This window comes from Spodoptera frugiperda, chromosome 3 (assembly GCF_023101765.2).
Source record: "Spodoptera frugiperda isolate SF20-4 chromosome 3, AGI-APGP_CSIRO_Sfru_2.0, whole genome shotgun sequence".
NCBI classification, from domain to species: domain Eukaryota; kingdom Metazoa; phylum Arthropoda; class Insecta; order Lepidoptera; family Noctuidae; genus Spodoptera; species Spodoptera frugiperda.
In genome coordinates this window covers 5,219,457-5,240,559 of record NC_064214.1, presented here as the reverse complement: position 1 = coordinate 5,240,559, position 21,103 = coordinate 5,219,457, and the positions used below count along the sequence as shown (strand labels likewise).

Here is a 21,103-nt window from a genome sequence, read left to right as displayed (position 1 = left end):
CATAGTCAAGTGAAGAGCCAGGAAATAATTACTTGGAAAGTTTATGACTACAATTTCATTGTTATTTAATAACAACACTTTTACTCAAACAACTAACTTTTTCTTGTCTAAAACTTTAGTTACAGTGTATTAGCTCAGTCATGTGTTGAGCTTGCAATTTGCTAGGATGCATCACAGACTTGTCCCATGAGCATGCTTGTAATGGCCACTGTTTTTTGTGTTTGGGCGTCTATGGCCACCAACACAAGCGGGGGCCGGGATTTTGCGGGAAATAATAATCATTAGAGCAAGCATCGAGGAAAACTGTTTAGGAACATATTTTAACGACGCAAGTAACCATATGCAAATGAATCAGCACGTTTCGCGTCTTGTAGGTAAATGAGATCGCGCTACGCGGCACTTCGAACATTGATCTAATAACCTCATTTAACAACTCACAACTCGAAAATACCATATTTTTATAAAATATGACGCTTGCCATACCCTAGCGCGAAATCACCGATAAGAGAAAGCAACGATTAGTCACAGAAAGGTTAATTTTACAAATTGCGACGTTTCCACATCAACAGCTTCTGTAGTTGAAGTACAGTTATATAAACTACTTCTACATTAATTTTGGCAATGTAATGCAATCACAATCAGAGAAAATTTAACATGGGAAAGTAATAGCTGCCATGATCGTACCACGCAAGTCGCACGGCGAGGCTTGGGGTCGGTGCCCGCTAGCCGGTATAAAGTAAAAGGCTAATTGACATTTTACTGCTTATAACTATGTCATTTTACGAGAATTGACACCTGGTAATGAAATCACGACAAATATCATACTTTTAGCTAACAAAGTTGAGTACGTAACGCTACCTCACAAGCCCTGCTGGCTATCCGTGAAATGCGACACACCAAGCGAACATGCCAGTTTGACCTATTATAGTTGGCACGTCGTGGACAGCCTTAAACCAAACCAAAAATAGATGAAAACAAACTCACCCCTTCTCGTCATCGTCCATGTCTGGATTCATACGCATAACTTATACTAATTAAAAATAATGGTTGGCACCGGTATTTTTACAACCAAACCACACAAGCACAGACCCACACGAATGATTATGGCGGACCAACCACTTCCGCTTTCTTAAAAAAAAGTCATGGAAAGGAGAAGTAGTCAAAACAAAAACTTCTTAACACGAAACCTCTAATCAATAGACTAAAGTAAAGAATATTTGTAATAATATTGTTAAAATATAATGTTATATTTTATGCTATACATGTAGTCACTACAATGACCCAAATGAAATGAAGGAATATTTATAAAAGGATGCAACGCCATCAGAAATAGTGAAACTATGTGTTGACCGCCAGGTGGCAGCACCACAAAAAGTATTGCCACGTCAAATATAGTATCAAAAATTCGTTTTATTTTTTATTTATTACCTTTTTTAGAAATATTTTGTAATCGTATAAAATATTTATTACTATACATGTTCAAACTTTAAAACCCAAGAAAATATGTTTTAAAATAATGCGTCTCACAGCAACGCCATCTGTTTTTCTTTCTGAAACTTTATGAAACACTGGCTAGTTAAAAAAAAGGGTAGAAAAAATATTTAGTTTTTATTTTGTAAATCTATACAAAAAAAGTATAGTGATTAAAGGAGGTCTCTAGTCCCTACTCATATTCCTTTAGTCCCTAGATTTTGCTTTATTTGGGAAATGTATTTTCTTTTTCATTATTGTATATAATAATCATGTGGCATGTATAATTATGTAGATATCTTTTTCAAATTTCATAGAACACTAAAACCTAGTTTATAAACAAAAACCTTGTTAATACAAAAATAATTTATTTTGATAATTCTTACTTTAAATAATTTAATAATACATAATAAGTAATGGCAATAAGTAAAAATGCTAAAAAATGTGTCTTAAATTAATAGTCAAACTTACAAATGTATTCAATTGATTTATTTCATTTATTTAAAATCGTAATGTAAAACGGGTGCTGTCGCCACTATGACTGACATATCTTCCTGTAGAGAAGTGTGGAATGGAAAAATAACTTGAATCTGAAATAAAAAATAAATACGTCATTAATTATTCGAAAAATATTAACTTTCCCAAAAAATATTGAAATGTTGTATGAAATCACGGTTTTGTGATTTTATTAAGCCATGATTTCGTAAGTCCACTCCACTCCTAAACAAATTCACCTGATTTATGTTTTTATTTTATTATGCACTTAGTACCTACTTTTAGAGATTAGTCTTATGTCTCTATGTCAAGGTACTTATATTAAAATTGTGTCTAATATTTTTTTTTCTGGGACTGTGAGTATTATTTCTTATATTCCAAAATATCAAATATAAGATTATTATTCATAAGTATATTAAATGGCCAAATATATCTTTTTGATACCTGGTAGGTAGGAAAGTACAATCGAAGTTAGAAGTTGATTAGAAAAGGTCAATGTGTTAGGTAGGTAGACTTGCGACAATTAACCGTGTATGTAGTTGGTATGTATGTAAAAATTATACATTAATGAATAACCCACCCTAAAAATATACGATATGTGGACCATGGGATCCTCAATATCCATAGTAGAAGGTATAATATGAGGGATCTCCATATTGAAGAAACATAGCTCAGCTATATTTAGAGAAAACTTTCTGTATTCTGCCTTGCACATTTTTCTCTCCTCATCAGCATAACCTGAATGCACGCTGTATTTTATTTTCTGGAAGCAAAAAACACTGATAAATTAGCTACTCCTATCGAGTAAGTTAAGTTTATAGGTATACAGAGTAATTGTATGATTATTTTTTTATTATGTACTTACCTGAATTAACGATATGACGATTTTTCGAATTTTTACTTTTTTCTCATTAACTAATGTTACTTCAAAGGGAATAGTTTGCCTAGGAGCAAAAGCCCTGTAGGTTTTAATGCAAATCGTAAATTTTCCAGAATTCCTAAACGTTTTATGAAATTCGTTGAATGTCGGCATCTGAAGAAAGAAATTAGGTAGGTATATGAGTTGAGTACCTACTCTGACTTTGAAGATTCTCTAACAATTTTGTTTCAAAATACCCACCAAATATTCTTCCATGTGGTTTATATTAACATTTGCAAATACATTGAATGTTGCTAATTTTCTGAGTTTGTAAGCTGGCTTACTTTGTATTTTTACTGTGTAAGTTATTTTGGCAACAGAACTATCAAATGTTGACGGTAAATCTGGAGGTAATGCGAAGTGAAATGGATAATGGTGAATGCCGGCCGGCAGCACGCTCCCTGTAAAAAAACATCATTTTACGTTATTTAAAATATCATATTTAGCCAAAAAGACTTACACTCATTTCATGTTCTAAAACTACAAAATTATAATCATCTGTTATAATAATACTATGATTCTAATGTCGTCATCACTCCACTTGCTGTTAAATTATTGCCATGTGGTATTTTTAGGTAGGTAGGTAGTCACAAGTAGGGTAGTGTAACAATAGACGGGTTGGCAAAGCAGGTAAATGGTTGGCAATGGCAGCCCCAACCCAAAACGACAAAAAATATAACAAAGTAACAGTAGAAATTGTTATTCTTTTACTATATTCACGTTGTCGTTATCATAGACCCAAATGATTGTAAGGAGTACGTAACTATTGTAAAACGCTATTCAAGATAAATATTTAAATTATATTCTTTATTATTCTAATGAGTTTTAAAAGAATCTAAGAGTTTTTTTTTAGTGATATGATTACTTACCAACGCTCAAATCCCTGAAAATATCAGTCATTAGCAAGCTAAGAACTTTTTTCTTTTCCGAATAAATTTTTATGTACGGCATTGTAGGCATAGGTCTGGTCCACTGGGCTTTACATAATCCCGTTACTTTTAAATCAATGCCTAAAAATAACAAATGTTTAAAATCATGGATAGTACCTATTTAAAAAGAATCTGTCAAACATTATTATTACGAGTACAGCTTCACAAAACAGACATAAATTAAGTAGTGGAAGAATTACTTTGAAATTTTTGTTCATTCTTCAATTCCAAAATAACAGTTCCAGTCACGATATCACCCGCATAAAAACTGCCCGTGGAATCACTATTAAAGTTTATAGTACATGCCATCGCAAATGTAAATATAATACAATATTGCGTTCACAACAAAAATAACTTAGCCACTCCGCCTTCTTCATAATACATAATTATTGCTATCGGCAGCTTGATAACCCCGATATGTATTAGATAACAATGATGACAGATGATAAGAGCTCGTAAATTGGTGGCGATTAATTAGCTTGAGTGGTAACAAATTGATTATATTTTAAACTTGATGATATAATATACACTGTGTACATATACCTTATTTAAGTATTGATGATGATAAACTGTCTATGTACATAATATGTAAGTAGGATTATAAATTCACGCGTCGATCACATGGGGGCGGGCAGAAATTATTTTTTGTAATAAATGAGTTTCTTAATGATATAAGAAAAAATATTGTGTATTTAACCTAATTTCATAATTATTTAGTCGTTAAGTGGCATTAAAATCTCGTAGGTAATGATATTAAAACACATTATGGTTAAAATACATGAAGAAAATTTTTAAAGGTCACTTTTTTCTCTACAAATTATAAGGCCAAACAAAAACATAGTGATACTAATTAATGTTGTATTTTTTTTTGTTCATTGAACGCAACCGAGTATTTTGTGTTTATTGCATCGATTTATGTCTTCGTTTCCGAACGATAAATTATGAAGTTTGACATTGACAGTCAGATGACATTCCGTAGTATTGAAAATCGGAATTTCTTTCGTGGTGATTTTTCCGATCGGTACCCCTATACTTATTATACTCTCTGGATCGGTTCTTCGGCATGATTCGCCAAATAACTGTTCGATCGTTTTGTTTAGTTGTGCATTGAGTGTTTTCTTAAACAAATATATGTAAAAAGCGTGTTTTTCACTAATTTCTTTCGATTAATGCGTTGTAAAGTGAATTGTGATAGGTTATGTTATGCCCTTTGACTTTTCAGGGTGAAAAGTGAGTTTGTTTGATTTATTTTGTTATAATTATACTTATCCCGTACCTTAGTCCAGATTTTGTTCATTGGTAATGTAAATCATTGAAATACTATGCGGAGAATTGACAGCGCTACGTTTTTGTGTCTGTTTTTGCAAACGTTTTGATTACACAAATCATGTTTCGGTTTTTCTGCAAACTTGATGTCTGTGACCTCATTTACGTCATAAACATATAAGTTTAGGTAAATGGTTTACTCAGCTACTATTATTTAACAAGCTGAAATAGTATTATACCATATTATTTGTATTTTATGTCTTATAGATGGCATAGTATCAAATATTTATGTACTAGGGATATAGAGACACATACCCTGTTTTAGAGGAATCTATAGATCTTTAGTAAAAGGAATATGAATTACTTAATAATACAAATGAATTGCCCCAAGTTATTTACTCTTGTTTTTGCATCATCACCAACAATCATTTGGGTGTAATTATTGCCAGTATGGCTAGGTAATGTTTAATGTTTTAGTCAAAATAATTGTAGTTGATATTGTTGTAAACATTTCTTGTCAGCTGCATGATGATTTTCTTAATATTAAAAGTCTAATTTTGTGACTATTATAGTACCTACAGCTCATATTACCTACATAGATAATGTATACTTATTTTCATTTATGACATCAGAAGATTTGACTTTATGGTACATATTAATTGATATCTAATGCTTATAATAATCATAACTATTTTATTTCTAATCATACACATATTCAGACATCACATTCCAGTTCACATTCAATACTAATCTGTTGTGTTGTTTGTTAAACAAACATCAGCTGTTGTATGTGTAATCAATATAGTATTATTGTGTTTATTGTACCTATTTATCTATGTATGTAACACATAGGCATCTCCATCCTTGATATTCATCATCCTCTTTTACTGAAACCTATCATAATATCAGTGGTTGAAAGGCATCATTAATTGATCTAAGCATAATTTTATTAATTTGTATATTTATTTAGAATCACCTAATTATTCTACATCAAATGATTGTATGTAACTCAATATTGCAATCAAATCTTAGGTCAATTAGCCTCTCAACTGTTATTACTATACTATACTATACAAAAGTTACTTGAGGTCAGTATAGTATGCCTTGATTCATTTTCCTCTATCAGACAGGTACACTACTAGTTTTGATACCAGCTTTTTCCATGTAGGTCCAAATGAAGAAATAAAACACTTTTTTAATTCTTCAATTTTAGTATAATAATTCCATAAACTGCCCCATTATACAATATTCTATTTTCTTAAAGGTAATCACCACAACAATGGACCCAAACATTTACGCACTGGTCCTTGACACCTTAAACCGTGCCACCAGCCAGGACACGGAGGTTTTGAAACCGGCTGAAAAGAAATTACAAGAATGGGAGGTGGAACCTGGCTTCTATTCTGTACTCCTAGTAAGTGCTAATAAATCTTCCTTCCCATACACTTGAACCTATCTACATGTGAAGCAGAATACCAGTCTGACAAATTGCTGTCAAAAATATGTGATAACTTGTTTAGTTAGTTGTTTTTATAAAATGTATTCTAATGTCCGAGGGTAAGTTTAAGTTGATCGGCCAAATTAAAAGTACCCGTAACTGCATGAAAAGACTGATAACTGTTCCTTAGTCTCTGTCTACGTTCATTGGAAACAGGCGTGAGTTTATGTATGTATGTAGGTATTTTAGTTGGTAATTGTTTTTTGAGATTTGCAGCTCTCAAAGATCTTCTTTAAGAGACAATTTCTGTAGTTTTTGTTTGTTTTTGTAATTCTTATTAACATAATGTCATCAATCTCATAATATTAAAATTATTTTCCTCTAGTATCACAAACTGCACATATCACCAAGATACTCTTCTTTACAGAATGTCCTGTCAAACCACTCTATAGACGGAAACGTCCGGTGGTTGGCAGTGATGTGTTTCAAGAATGGTGTCGACCGATATTGGAGGAAGACTGCTCCTAATGCCATCACAGAGGAAGAGAAGCTAAAGTTGAGGCAAGGTCTCCTCACGACAAATATCCTGAGTGAACCTGTGGCTCAGATTGCAACACAGCTTGCTGTTTTAATATCTAAGATTGCTAGGTAAGTACCTACTTATTATAATGTATTTCCTGAACTGCCTTTATAGTCCTAATTAATTATCTTAAGATTTAACGTTACCAGAAATTGGGAATTCACTGTTGTTTGATTTTGTTATTATTTTGAGCAAACATGTATCTAATCCATCTCTAATCTCAGCCTCATGTCTATCCCCTTTCTGATAAATAACGCGCGCCATGATGCCATATCGACGAGATGGCGTTACTATGGTAATTAACTTTCATTTTAAATTATCTCTTTCAGGTTTGACTGTCCAACAAACTGGCCGGACTTGGTGCCCGAGTTAATGGGTGCTTTGAAGGCCCCGCAGCCTTTAATGCAACACCGGGCTCTATTGATCTTCCATCATGTGGTCAAAGCATTGGCTTCTAAAAGGCTAGTCGACGAACGACGTACATTCCAGGTCAGTACTTATTATATTACTAGGTCTTCCTATAAATTATAAAAAAGTATTGATGTAACTTAGTTGATAGGAAACACCAATATAAAGTTTTGTTTGACTTCGTTCAACGGCGATAGGCAGATGGCACATTTCGTTTTATGCAGTTCTTTGGCTTCCTTTTCCTCTAATAAAAACCCTTTTGGGGAGTGTGGGGAGTGGAGGTCATTGACACTTGGATTTATTAGGATCTCAAAGAAGAATAATATTATTATTTCTTTCCAGTCCAGTGTCTACCAGTCTCTATTTTCGTAACTTGTCTGTACCGAATTACCATTATGTAGTTACATTAGGTTTGAGTAACTAATCTGTTTAGCTTATCTAGACTCAGTATGATAGGTAACCACTTTATAAAACATCATTATAATAATTATTACAGGAATTAACAAACACAGTATACGCGTTCATTCTAAACCTTTGGCATGAGAACACGGAGCTATTCCTGCGCCACATACAAGAGGGCGCGGCCACAGAGCTGATAACGGAACACTTAGAGAAGGCACTCCTCTGCCTCAGGATATTGAGGAAACTGACAGTATTTGGATTTAAGAAGACACATGAAAGTCAGGATGCAATGGCATTCTTGAATGTCGTTTTTGACCGCGCTAAGACCAGTTTGGAATGCAGTAAGTATAATTTTAAATATATTAAATTCGGAATCTTAAATGTCGAACCAGAGAGTTTGTTCTTGGAAGTCATGCATAATAAAGGACAGGTTTTAAAAATATTTTTTAATAAGTATACTAAGATGATGCCGAATTAAAAACGAGATCCGCAAAATAACAAAAGTTGCCGATATAGGCCAGCTGATTATTAAGATGAAGTGGGCAGGATACATAGCGCGTTCAACTGATGGCCGCTTAGGCAGAAAGGTTATCGTGTTTCGGCAAGCATAGCGTAGACAGACGACATGATTAAGATCGCAGGGAGCCGCTGGATGCAGGTTGCTTCTACCGGCCTATCTTGAAAGCTTTGTGGGATGCCTATGTTCAGCAGTGAACATATTATGATGATGCTGATATGATCACCAAATTTTCTTTAAAATGTTTTTATTTTAATTTTCCAGGAAAACTATTAAAAGGCAGAGGTATATATCCTTTGGAGTTGTGCGAGAAATTCATAATACACCTTACTAAGGTGGCTTTAGGGGTGTTATCAGCACAGCCATTCTCCTACGTGCCACTGATCAGGCCATCTTTGGAGTTCGCACTGTACTACTGTTTTACTGAACAAGGAATGGCTCTCATATACGAAAGGTTCACTATTCAGTGCCTGAATATTGTAAAGGGGATCCTTCAGTGCATGGAGTATAAGCCGCCTAAAGGCAAGGAAGCATGTAAGTATTGTACTTGATTTTGTTGCATAGTGTCTGGTATTGTGTCTCGCAAATTGGGTTTAAGATATTACGTCTGTTTATAATCGCCAAAACAGTGGCTGGCGGCCAGACTTCGAGCTATAATAAAACTAGCAACTCGCTCTAGCTTCGCACGGGTGTAATGGTGATATATTGTGCATGTATTATACATATAAACCTTCCTCTTGAATCACTCTATCTTTAAAAAAAAACGGCATCAAAATCCGTTGCATAGTTTTAAAGATTTAAGCATACAAAGGGAGATAGGGACAGAGAAAGCAATTTGTTTTATACTATGCAGTGATAACAAAAAAGGTAATTTACTAATTTTTATTGGCCTTTTATTCCAGTGCCAACTCTCCAAGCTCACCAGGTAAAGATGGAAGTGCTAGACCCGAACACGCTCTGCCACATGTGCAGGCACCTGGTCTCCCATTACTTCCTGCTCAGTCCTGATGACCTGGCACTCTGGGACGCCGAGCCAGAGAGCTTCGCCACTGATGAGGCGGGCGAATCCTGGAAATATAGCTTGAGGGTGAGTTTTACAAATTCATGAAAGATTAACTACATGTTTAACCGGCTTATTATTGTAATGGTGTAACGGGGTAACTCGACTAGTTTCAAGCCATATTAGAGGCTCTTCTTATTCATGAGAAACATTGCGCAGTGTATGTTCTGCAACAACATAGTAAACTGGTGATCAGGGAGCTGGTCACAAGTCCCTGACATGTCATTTATCTATATACACTTTATTCGTCCATAATTATGTGTTCAATTCCACTTAAAAAAAAGTAATATAAATGGTGTTGTTTAGATATTTTTTTATTGTAACATAGGAGGATAGTTTGGAGTATAGAAATTGTGACATAGTTATGTACATAGGCGTGTTAAAGCTTTTGTAATTAATTGCAATTCTTTTTCTTATTTCAGCCTTGCACAGAAGCATTGTTCTCAGAGCTGTTTCAATTCAGGAGCGTATTAGCTCCGGAGTTAGTACGAATGTTAGCGAACTTACAGACTCAGCAGATCTCTCCCGACGACCTGCCTGGCATTTTGAAGAAGGATGCTGTTTACAACGCCGTCGGATTGGCTGCCTTCGATTTGTATGACGATGTAAGTCAATGTTAGGTGTTTTTGTCTGTCTCTAGTTAAGAAAATGCCCAATAAAGTGGTTTTTCTAGTAGTTTGGAAGACCTAGCCCTGGCCTTGTGTCTGAAGTCTGTTGGTGATCGTATCACATTGCTAACTTATATTTTATGTTTTATTTCTTCATAGGTCGACTTCGACGAATGGTTCACGAATGTATTAAGTCAAGAACTAAAAATAAAGGACAACAATTATAGAATAATACGAAGGAGGGTTTGTCAACTAATTGGTGAGTGCTTGACTCCTCTGACTATTATGATTACTAAGATAAGGTGGACATTTTGTCATGTGTACTATTCATGTCAGGTCAATGGTGTGGTGTTCGTGCATCGCAGTCATTGAGGCCAGCGATGTATGCTGCGCTATTAGAACCCCTCAGTAGTCCGGACGAGGATGCCGCGGTAAAGCTTGCAGCAGCTGAGGCACTGAGGAGTACGATCGACGACTTCAACTTCGACGTGGAACAATTTGCACCGTTCGCTCCGCATGCGATCGCTGCGCTCTATGAGCTCCTGGTACGTGCACTTGTCAATTGCATTGTTTTAATACCTAGTCTAAATACAGTAGAAGCTCTTTATTCGCGGGGTATGCGTTCCGTAAATATGCCGCGAATACAGAAACCGTGAATATGGAATGCTAATTTGTATGGGGTTATATGAATACGTTCCCAGATGACGAAGTCAAGGAGCAAATAGTTAGTAGATAAAAAAAATATTTAATTGAACTTTCTGATCATACAGATTGCCTGATGATAATGTTATTATCATCAGGTCTAGGTCACACTAGGTTTAGGCAGAAGTCACAAATCTAGACGTAGTTGTAATAAGGTTTTTTTTTTATCCTTCTACTGACGTGTTGACAAAGGATAGCGATGTATTTTTTAGGTTATGCACCAATATTTCGATTGCATCCGCGAATAAAGAAATCTAAACCGCGAATATAGGAATTGGGTCGCAATTTTTCAATCCGCGAATAGTGAAAACGCAAATGAAGGAAGCGCGAATAGGGAGCTTCTACTGTATCTAAATTAAATTCTTATCTAATTTACGTCATTTTAAAATTATTATTGTATACATGTGTAAAAATAAAGATTAATTCAGTATAGAGATGTCACAAAAGTAGCAAAGTTTTTTGTTACAGCTCAGAATTGACGGGTCATATTTAGTAGAGTATTTACTGAGGCAGTGTGTTTCAGGTGGAGTCAGAAGAGATGGACACGAAGATGCACGTGTTGCACGTGGTGTCGTTCGTGACGGAGCGCATGGGCGGGCGCGTGGCGCGCGGCGGCGCGGCGCAGCTGTTCGCCTACCTGCCGCAGCTGTGGGCGCACGCCACGGCCGCCGCGCACAACATGCTGCGCGCCGCCGCGCTCGCCGCGCTCGTACATCTGCTCAAGGTACTGATCCAACACCTCCTTGCGGTTATATCGTCCTGGTACCTAGCGCAACAAAACTCTTTTTTTTATAGTACAGTGCAGGTTAGCCAACATTGTAGAAGGATCACCTGATGATGGATAAAGATCTTCGCCAGCCTTTTTGGAAATTCGGGAATTGGGAATGAGGGAATGATAAGCCTCCGATAATCTCACTCAAACGGCGAAAAACAACACAAGTGTTGCATATCAGTTTTCTGCTAGGTCGTGGTAGTCACTCCGATCGTGGTCACTAGAAAATTATTAACATCGTCACGTCAATATTACTCTGTAACCATACTAAAAAACATTACTACAAATAACTTTTCCTCCCAACAGGCTCTAGGGGAGTGTCCCCCAAACATTCGGCCCTGGATCCTGAGCGTGGTGAACGAGTCCACCAAGCTGACAGAGCCGGCGCACGTGTACCTGCTGGAGGACGCGCTGGAACTGTGGCTCGCTGTACTGGAGACCTCGCAGGCGCCCGACCCTGTCACACTGCAGTTAGCTGAGAATTTGTACCCGATATTAGGTAGGTGGTGTTGTGAAAATGTAAATATTTTTAAGGTTAGAGCTTAGCTCACTCTTGGTCAATTAATGATTTGCTAAAGTTCGCCATTAGAATCCTCATTGGTTCTTTTTTATGAGATAGAACACGCAGTAACCTTAAACTCGTGGCAACAACAGAATTTCAAGGGCGTTGCCGACCTTTCAGGGAGTATTTGACACTTGAAACTTACTAAAATATACGCTTTATTATTGCAATTTGAATTTGTAGGGACACAGTTATCTCTTTGTGTGGGTGTTGCCTACACGTATATGACAAATGTGTGTGCCTATGTAATTACCGCCCGATAACCAGTCACGGGGCATTCGGGTACGTGATCGGTCATACTGTGAATCCTTAGGAATAAACTATCTAAAACGTAACCTTGTTTGTCTTTATACCCGGACCCTGTGCCTCAACAAATTTTAGTAATAATTACAGGGTTGTAAAACACATCACATTTAATATTGCAGAACAATCATCGGAACACCTAAGGATAGTAGTGTACATAATGCAAGCTTACACCCTCCTGTGTCCTGAGGAGTTCCTCTCAGGTTCGGGAGGGAAGTGCATGGAACTCCTGGAGGACATGCTGAGTGACATGAGGACCGAGGGAGTCATCACTGTGCTGAAGATGGCTGAGATCTGCATCAGTGTCAGTTTTCCAGAGAGAAACGCGTTCTTGGGAGTCAAGGTCATCTGGCCTATACTTATTAGAGTTATACAGTGAGTAAATGTACTATTCATGAACTTATGGATATTGTAAGAAAAACTTATAGGGAGAATCGATACTTACAGAATGTTTAGAAAAATATAATTATTGTACAAAAAAAAAAGATTTTGTAAATTCAATACAATTTTCTAAAAAAAGAGATAATTATATAATTGTTTTATGATATAAGCCCGTAAACGGGGTAGACGGATCACCTGAAGGTAAGCAATCACCGCCTGCCATGGATACCCGAAACACCAGACGCGTTACAAATGCGTTGTCGGCCTTTAGGGGTAGAAATATAAGGGTTATTGAGGAATCGGGGATTTTGAAGATTAGAAAGGGGGTAATTGAGCCTAAGGAGCATGTTACTTACCACTATCCCAAATGGAAGTCATTTCCTTCAATGACTTCTATTTAGGTAGCCATCACATTCAGCAGTAATATAATAATAGCGTCTTGTGGCTGATATAATAACTGTGATGATGATTACACCATAACTATAACACAATCAATTTTTTTCTCTTCCAGCTGGTTACTCGAAGGCGATGACCTTCCAATAGTTCTATCAGTTCAACTATGTCTCGTGTCCCGTGTGATCCTGCTATCAACGGATCTGTTCTACAAGGCGATACAAGAGGCCGCCACCGTCGTCCCTGATTACGACTCGGACCCTGCCAAGTTGTTGAACAAGTTCCTACACGTCTGGACGGAGAAGATGAACCTGGTTACGCAAGTCGAGAGGTGGAAAGTTGTCGGTGAGTACTTGGGTTGTTGTTTGACGCGTCATGGACCGTAGAGTAATATACACTTCACGCAAGTGCTGTCAGAACTGATTGAAGCACTACATTTTAAACAGAGACGGGGTTCTCTAATTGACTTTAACTTTTCGAACTGCAATCTTTAATCAAAGTCAAATGTGGAAATTATGCTAAACTCTCTTATCTAGCGAGTGATTACACCATCCGTTTGTTATTGACGATGAAGTTTTGCTCTTAACGAATATACATATTCAAAAAAAGACGTTAGCTTTACTGACTGACATACTGACAGACAATTCTTCAATTTCTTATGTTTTAAAAATGCTTGGTTAGGGCTTATTTGAAATATTTATTTATTTAAAACTTTATTGCACATACACTGTGAAATTGGCGGACTGTAATGTCATGGAAAATTTCTGACTGTCCACCATTGGGTGGTGCCTGGTGCAATGATGAAGTATTAGGTGCCTCTGCACCTTTTACAAAAAGAAAGCATAATGTAAACAGAAGATCAGGCAATAGAGACAGGTTAGGTTAATAGGAGAAGACATTATTATTATAGTGGATAAATAACTATAGTAGATACATGGAATGTACAATACTTTCATACTTTGGCTTTGACTTTGACTCAGGTAAAAGTATCCAATGTATTTTGTTCACAGGCCTAGGTCTAGCAGCGTTGCTGACGACACAGAACGCGACAGTGTTACAGAGGTTCCCCGCGATACTGTTGAACCTCGCCGAAGTACTCAACGACGTCATGAAGGCTGAGGACAACGGCGGCTATATAGAGTGAGTACGCTATTCAACTATATATTATTTGCGTGGTCACTAAAGTAATGAATGGATCAGAAATAAGACCTGGCGGCCTGCCTAATGGGTTACCGACGCTCCGGCGCGAGAAGCAGGAGTAGAAACGGGTGGTTTTTAGTCAGTAAGAGTACGACACTCCCTCTCGCCACGCCCAAGACGGGAAAAGACATTGGATGATTTCCCCCCTCAAAAGGGAACTGGGTGTTATGTTCCCTAAAATAATCCTTTTTACAAATTCAAAGTTACATTTGTGAAAAAATTATAATCTCGCGAGTCTCAGTATTACCTGTGATTTCAAGTAATATGATGCATCAATTTTTATGGAAACAGTCAGTCTGTTATAAACAAATAATTATAGTACAATTGGATACATACAGATATTTTATTTTAATAAAAAATATAAGTAAGGAAATACTTATAGCGGCCCTTCAATCAATCTTCATCAAAAAACATAATAATAATATGTAGTACGTACGTATGTTATACCAGTGGTCTACTGGCGCCCCCGGGCTCTCGGCCGGCGTCCCCCCTGGAGGGGCGAGGGGGCGCGGCGCGGTGGGGGGAGGCGGGCGGGCTGGTGGGCGGGGGCGCGGCCGTGGAGTACCCGCACGAGCTGCGCCGCCGCGCGTTACTGGCCTCGCACCCCGCGCACACCATCGATCTACGCGCCGTCACACATCTACAGGTACTTATACAATCACTCGTTTACTTACATAAAATCAATGATAAAATACTACATATGCATCTTACTCTTTATGTGTAAAAGTCCCTCAAAATTTAATTCAGTTTTTTTTAATTATTATATTTCATTCTTTCATATTATTATAATGCAACGTCACGCCTTTTATCCCCGAAGGGGTAGGCAGGTGCACCTGTCATTAATGCCACTATACAATGTACATCCACTTATTACCATTTCTATTATAAGTTTCATGTAATAGCTTAAATTTAAACCTTATTTACTAAGAAATTAAATCCTGTTTCAGCTGGAGACACTGAAGAGTCAGGTAGGCGCTGAGACATTCGACCGTCTGATCCAATCCACGGACAGGGAAACACTACAGCAAATAAGGGAATACATACCACTCTGAATGTCCATGTAAAAATGAAATTGTAACCTATACAAGCTCATCAAGTTATCCTCTAATCAATTTGCAACCTTGACGACGTTGTTATAAGGTTGAAAATCATTAATTAAAGTAGTATAGCTTGAAATGCTGTTTGTACTTTATACTTGCCGTTTGCTTTTGCAAGGTTTTGATGGAAATGCGTCGACTGCTGAACATAGACTTCCTTCAATGAATTTTAGTTCGATTGGTTTAAAACGAGCTCTATCTATATATCATACAGTTCCCTGCGAAGTTCTCTTTCTGCAGTCAAGAACTCTGCAGAAAAGAATAATTAAATCAAGCTTGATCGGTCAAATTGAACCAATAATTTGTTTTTCTAAGGATGTTTTGAAGGGAATATGTGGTGGAAATTCCACAGGCACGTACACTAGTATAATAATAACTATTATACTACATTAATTGAACCTTTTTAGACGAATTGGTCATAATCAAGCCAAGCATTAGGAAGTTTACGTATTAAGCTAATAGCAAACGGGATAGCGATGTTAGAATGAGAAACAAAAAGTAACTTAAATAGTATGGACAGAAGGTGGAAATGACCAAATTTGTAACCAAAATATTGACGTCCAGCCGAATTTAGAAATGGTTGGGAAAAGATTATAAAAATAGAATCTCTATTTACCCCACTGGTTTTATTTTTTAAAGATAAATGTAGGATCAAAAGATTTTCTCCTATGCGATGAACGCTTTTACAAAGATACAAATTCACACACTCAGATTACATTGTACCGTGAGTGAATTGAAACCACGACACGATGTGCAGTAGCCGGTTGCCTCATACCATGAAGCAAGTACAAAGAGGAGATGTCATAACTGGATTTTCCTTTAAAATAATGCGTGACATTTTACTAGGAGCGCATGACATTACAAATCACGCCTCTCTATTTTCCATCTAGCGGTCCCATACTATAAAACGTTGCCAATTGTCCACATTTTAATGTGCCAATTTATCAGAGCTTGGAACCTATCCACGCATTTTTATATCAATGGGTTGGGCTATTTTTTTGTGGCACAGTGCACAATCACATTATGGCATCTCCTCTTTGTACTTGCTTCATGCACCGTACAGTCTAAATACACTTATGTATCTACTTGATGATAGAACCTTAGCTACATAAAACAACTCATTCTAACACCATATATCCAAAAAGGTATGTTTTTAATCCCATCGTCATACTACATGGACTTTCAGAGCCATTGTTTATATTTTGTACATTTTTAATCCTTATTTCAAAGTAATTAAAGTTGAAATTCGCTTTTAAATGTAGAGGTACATATGTTCTTTTTAATTTGGCTTAGCATGAACTGTCTTCTAGTATCATGCAGCTAGTTCTAATAGATCGCTTCTGTGTATCTTGCTTGTTTTTAGGACTGTTGAGAAAAATAAACCTTATTTCTATGATAATACGAGCGGTTTAGCCAAAACTGGGATATGTTTGCTGTAATAGTTTATTTTCAGCTTCAAATACAAGTTATTTTAATGATATTTTGATAATAAATATGTGTATATGTGATATAACTACAATTTCCTATACTGTTAGCTGTTAATAAATGGTCAGGCGGTCTTTGTTGGCCTTGAAATGTAAAACTATGGACTTTTCGAACAATGGATGCCAAAACGTCAAGCTATTATAAAGAATTGAGTTTTTACATTCGATTTTAAGCTTTATTACGAAAAATATGAAGTTGGAATTCAAAAAACAATTGTTTGTTTGTTTGTTCAATACGCTAGGGTCTGTGTATCATTTATTTTTATCTCTTATATTGTAATAAAATGGCACTAACAAAGTTCATTGTACTGTTAAAATATAACCTAAAAACTGTAAAAAATAATTAAAAATATGCACCTTGTACTAAACGTAAGGCTTGATATCTAGTATTAAAAATGTTTTATATACATTTCTTTGAAAACGTAGGACAATCGGACGCTGAATGTACTAAGTTATATTATGTACCCTTATAGTGTTGTTAATGAAATTGTAAAGTATCGATAATTCGATATACGGTAATAATAATAATTACAAAAATCCTTGTAATCTATTTCTTTTAATAAATAATTACATTGTTGATGACGTAAATGACTATTCGCTAATGTTTTGATCATCGTTTTATTATCATGAAATTCATCAAAATTTTTAATGCATGTATAGTTCCTGAATGTATGAAAAAGCTTTTATATTTATAATGGCTACTTATGTATTGTATTGTACATTGCAGCCTAGTAGTGTGGAAATTAGAAGCGTAATGATTTATTTCAATTTCTAATCAATTTGCAAAAGTATCGATAAAAAGCACTACACTATTGCTCGCATTTAAATTTTTTAGTAAAATTGTGTAAAAATAAAAAAACGTCTTTTGAATAATAATGGCCTTTAAAACTACTTATTGTTAATGAATTGATGATAAAGTTAAAGTAAAAAAAAATATGAAAAAATGTAACGAAAAATTAGTCGATAGAAATGTTTAATCTTAAAATTAATACTTTAATATTATTTTGCTAAGCTTAAGGAAGTGTGTGTATACGAAAAATGTTGTTATATTAAGATGGCGATCTGTGGTTAATACCATAAAGCAAATATAAAGAGGAGATGTCATAACGGGATTTCCCTTTAACATAATGCGTGACACATTACGGGGAGCGCGAGACGTTACAAACCACGCCCCTTTCTATTTTCCATCTAGCGGTCCCATACTACAAACCTGTAGCCAATTGTCCACAATTTAAGAGAGCCTTTAATCTATCTGACACCTTTTTACTTATTCTTTTTCTTACTTATTCATTCATTGGACAGAGCCGTTTTTTTTGTGTCAGTGCACAATCACATTATAGCATCTCCTCTTTGTACTTGCTTCATGGTTAATTCTCTTACAAAGTTAATCAATTCTATTTTTTTATTTGACTATTCAGTTTTTTGAGTCCCCTGACTAGACTTTTGATATCAAATATTGTAGCCAATTAGCTTATTGACGCCTCAATACTGAAGTGCTACTCAATTTTAAGTCGTACTTAAATATCGTGCTATCTCTGTAATTTTATGAACAATTTGTTGAGACAGAAGAATTCTTGAGAGTGTCTTGAAATTGAGTAGTGTTTGAGTATTTGACCATTAGCTAGCCTTTCAAATGAACACATCAAAATAGTATTTCAAGTGCCTGTTAATAGTATATCTAGTTGAAATAAGATTGTTGAATGTTTAACGTAATCCAAGTTACAAGTTGCTAGCCGTTTTATAAATAGCCTAGTCTATTCTTTATTATTTTGTGGCTAATTAAGCTAATTGTATACAAAAAATGCAGAGAACCATTGAATAATAACCACAAAACTTAGCCATATATTACGGATCTTGTGGACATGGTCACATTATTGTAAAATGCTCAAAATCAAAGTCAATTTTGGTGTTTTTTGACTTTTTATACAAATGTGACGATGTCCTAACGTCTGTATATTATGTATGTACTATGTACGGACACGTTTCGATTCCATGTGTGTGATTGTATGATATAAATAATAAATATTATATACTGATGCATATTTTTTTAACGCTCGAGTAGAACTAGCTTGTACAGGATGTTTGAAAGACCTTGATATAGGTTGTTTCATTTGCTTTTATTCCGTTACTTTGATTCCTTTGCTTCCTCCAAAATATTGGTTGCTACAGACATTTGGTTTTTCCTAATAATTACTAGATTGAAAATGTCTTTTATTTACAAAAATGTATTTATTCTGCATAAAATACCTTAATTAAATCAATTTGGCTAAACTCGTAAGAAACTAACTTCATGTAAATTCTTGCTCGCTAGTATAATATAAACTAATTTATATAGAAAATAAAGCATTTTCTATTTTACTGTAACTGTTATAGAGTTTATAATCAGACAAATGAAATTAGCATCGAATTCTAGTAGTAAATGAACACGTTAATATTTTCTTTAAACTCTTAACTTCTATTGGCGTATGTGTTCCTGGTACACAAATATATTTAATAGTGGTAAGTTAGTGAATAAGTTGTATGAAAGTAAGCCTCAATAGTTGATACATTTATTATTTTATTGATGATTTATGATATGAATGCCCAAATAACTAAAATTCCTTTTATTCTATCTACTATCATGTTGTCTCCAGCACTTAAATTAATTTTGTGGCGCAAAGGTAAGCATCCACAGACCCGCATCGTACGCATCGTACGCATTCCGTATGACGTCATCGGTACGCATCGCATGTAGGCATTGCCGATGATGCGGTCCGTACGATGCGGATCAGTGGACGCAGTTGTATGAGTTTCTATACAAGGCAAACTAAAATCCGTTGCGTGCGATGCGTACGATGCAAGCCTGTGGACGCTTACCTTAAGCAACGATAAGATAAAATCACCACAGCGTTTCTTGAAATATAGTAACCATGTGCTAAAATTACATAACTTTCTATTTTAGGAAAACAGGCCAATTTACCTGTTTTCAATACTTAAATCTATTAAAATTTTCTCTTAGGATAGACCTTCTAAGATTACTACAAACCTAGTACTCTAGTTCCGTTCTAGAGCTCGTACGACGCAATGACTGCCTCTATTGTTAGACCTAACACAAATTATAGACGAATAAATTGTTTTACAATGCGACTCTTGAGTTTTATTAGTTTTTAACCCGATTCAAACAATCTACATATTTTATACAAAATGTGATATCATCTGATGCTTGTTATTTCCTGCTGCAATACGAATACACATTTAACAATGTACAACTACCTCATTTCTTCAGTTGTCCCATGTCTCATGTAATTGGGGGTTGCCTGTTATGTCGTACAGTGAAACAATTAGCATAATAATTCAAATTCAAAGTATTTATTTCAATTAATCCTAAATTAGCACTTTTGTAACGTTCAAATTGAATTGTCCGTCAGTCGGTCCGTCAGTGTAGCTAGGCTAATTACCAGAGAATTGCAATTTCATTGTAGGTACCTGTACAATAAAAAAAGCAATGTACCTGACATAATATATTATGTAATAAGAATAGCAAAAGTGTACTTTTACAAAAATCTATGATCTATACTAGTTTACTATAGCTGAAAAGTTAATTTGCTTGTTTACGAACGTGATTGACAACGGATCTACTGGTCCGATTTTCCGATTAATTATTTTTATGTTGGATAGTGCATTTATCGAGGAAGACTATAGGCTATAATAAATCATGCTATGCATCTAATATGAGCCGAGCAGAGTAGGTCAAATCGCGTAGAGCTAGCAAGTTGCATAATAATAGGCCTCGGAATTTTGATAGACACTAATAAGTTAATTCTGTTTACTGCTTGAAGATACATATAGGTAAAACAAATAAGTAAGCAGCAAAAATGACATAACTATTGTAAAACGTATCTACAAACTACAAACAACATTTACGAAACTCCTGCGAAGCATAAAATGTTAGATTTGTTACATTTTCTAGCTTAGGTCTTGAGAAAAATCTTGCAGCAAACTAGCTTAGTTTATTCGGTCGGCGGGTCTGGAGTCTTGTCGAGGGCTGGCAACCTAATGGGGATGCATTTTAAAGGCGCAACCTATGTACGTTGGCAGCGAGCCACAGCCTCAAAGTCGGGGAAATCAGGACTTTCCA

General features: G+C 35.7%; 3 protein-coding genes across 20 annotated transcripts in view; 1 reads left to right on the top strand and 2 right to left on the bottom strand.

Moving 5' to 3' along the window:
* The window catches only part of LOC118273972 (heterogeneous nuclear ribonucleoprotein 27C), a 37,026-nt gene extending 35,725 nt beyond the window's left edge, over window positions 1-1,301 (bottom strand). For 4 of the 16 annotated variants that reach the window (XM_050706689.1, XM_050706692.1, XM_050706686.1 and 1 more), the window contains exon 1: window positions 985-1,301. In XM_050706689.1, the coding sequence (XP_050562646.1) occupies window positions 985-1,022 (38 nt within the window). In that variant the 5' untranslated portion in view covers window positions 1,023-1,301. The remainder of the gene's footprint in view (window positions 1-984) is intronic. The other 12 variants (XM_050706676.1, XM_050706704.1, XM_050706685.1 and 9 more) reach the window with 4 other exon arrangements.
* Window positions 1,302-1,818: 517 nt separating this feature from the next.
* Window positions 1,819-4,496, bottom strand: LOC118274063 (arrestin domain-containing protein 2). Of its 2 annotated transcripts, none has more exons than XM_035591417.2 (6): window positions 4,357-4,496; window positions 3,754-3,894; window positions 3,086-3,285; window positions 2,831-2,998; window positions 2,546-2,728; window positions 1,819-2,060 (listed from the first exon to the last, which is right to left on the bottom strand). In XM_035591417.2, exons 2-6 carry the CDS (start codon window positions 3,842-3,844, stop codon window positions 1,968-1,970), a joined length of 735 nt encoding a protein of 244 aa, XP_035447310.1. In that variant the 5' UTR covers window positions 3,845-3,894; window positions 4,357-4,496; the 3' UTR covers window positions 1,819-1,967. The 2 variants fall into 2 exon arrangements, with proteins under 2 accessions (XP_035447310.1, XP_035447309.1); XM_035591416.2 differs by lacking the exon at window positions 4,357-4,496 and adding an exon at window positions 4,014-4,311.
* Window positions 4,497-4,787: 291 nt separating this feature from the next.
* LOC118273970 (importin-11) lies at window positions 4,788-20,112 on the top strand. 2 transcript variants are annotated; one of them, XM_035591262.2, is made up of 17 exons: window positions 4,788-5,043; window positions 6,344-6,493; window positions 6,945-7,165; window positions 7,427-7,586; window positions 8,002-8,248; window positions 8,689-8,958; window positions 9,327-9,511; window positions 9,907-10,089; window positions 10,252-10,351; window positions 10,429-10,637; window positions 11,318-11,518; window positions 11,873-12,065; window positions 12,554-12,806; window positions 13,324-13,550; window positions 14,216-14,345; window positions 14,856-15,051; window positions 15,353-20,112. In XM_035591262.2, exons 2-17 carry the CDS (start codon window positions 6,359-6,361, stop codon window positions 15,455-15,457), a joined length of 3,015 nt encoding a protein of 1,004 aa, XP_035447155.2. In that variant the 5' UTR covers window positions 4,788-5,043; window positions 6,344-6,358; the 3' UTR covers window positions 15,458-20,112. The 2 variants fall into 2 exon arrangements, with proteins under 2 accessions (XP_035447155.2, XP_035447154.2); XM_035591261.2 differs by having other exon boundaries at window positions 14,835-15,051.
* The last annotated feature ends 991 nt before the right edge of the window (window positions 20,113-21,103 follow it).

Bases quoted from the DNA above. Each gene is read 5' to 3' on its own strand.
- LOC118274063 (XM_035591416.2), bottom strand. From the start codon at position 4,122: ATGGCATGTACTATAAACTTTAATAGTGATTCCACGGGCAGTTTTTAT. The intron at 2,999-3,085 runs GTGGGTATTTTG...TTCTTTCTTCAG, and splicing joins ACCACATGGAAGAATATTTG to ATGCCGACATTCAACGAATT. The intron at 2,061-2,545 runs GTGGGTTATTCA...TTTTTATTTCAG, and splicing joins ACATATCGTATATTTTTAGG to ATTCAAGTTATTTTTCCATT.
- LOC118273970 (XM_035591261.2), top strand. From the start codon at position 6,359: ATGGACCCAAACATTTACGCACTGGTCCTTGACACCTTAAACCGTGCC. The intron at 10,638-11,317 runs GTACGTGCACTT...AGTGTGTTTCAG, and splicing joins CTGCGCTCTATGAGCTCCTG to GTGGAGTCAGAAGAGATGGA. The intron at 12,066-12,553 runs GTAGGTGGTGTT...TTAATATTGCAG, and splicing joins GAATTTGTACCCGATATTAG to AACAATCATCGGAACACCTA.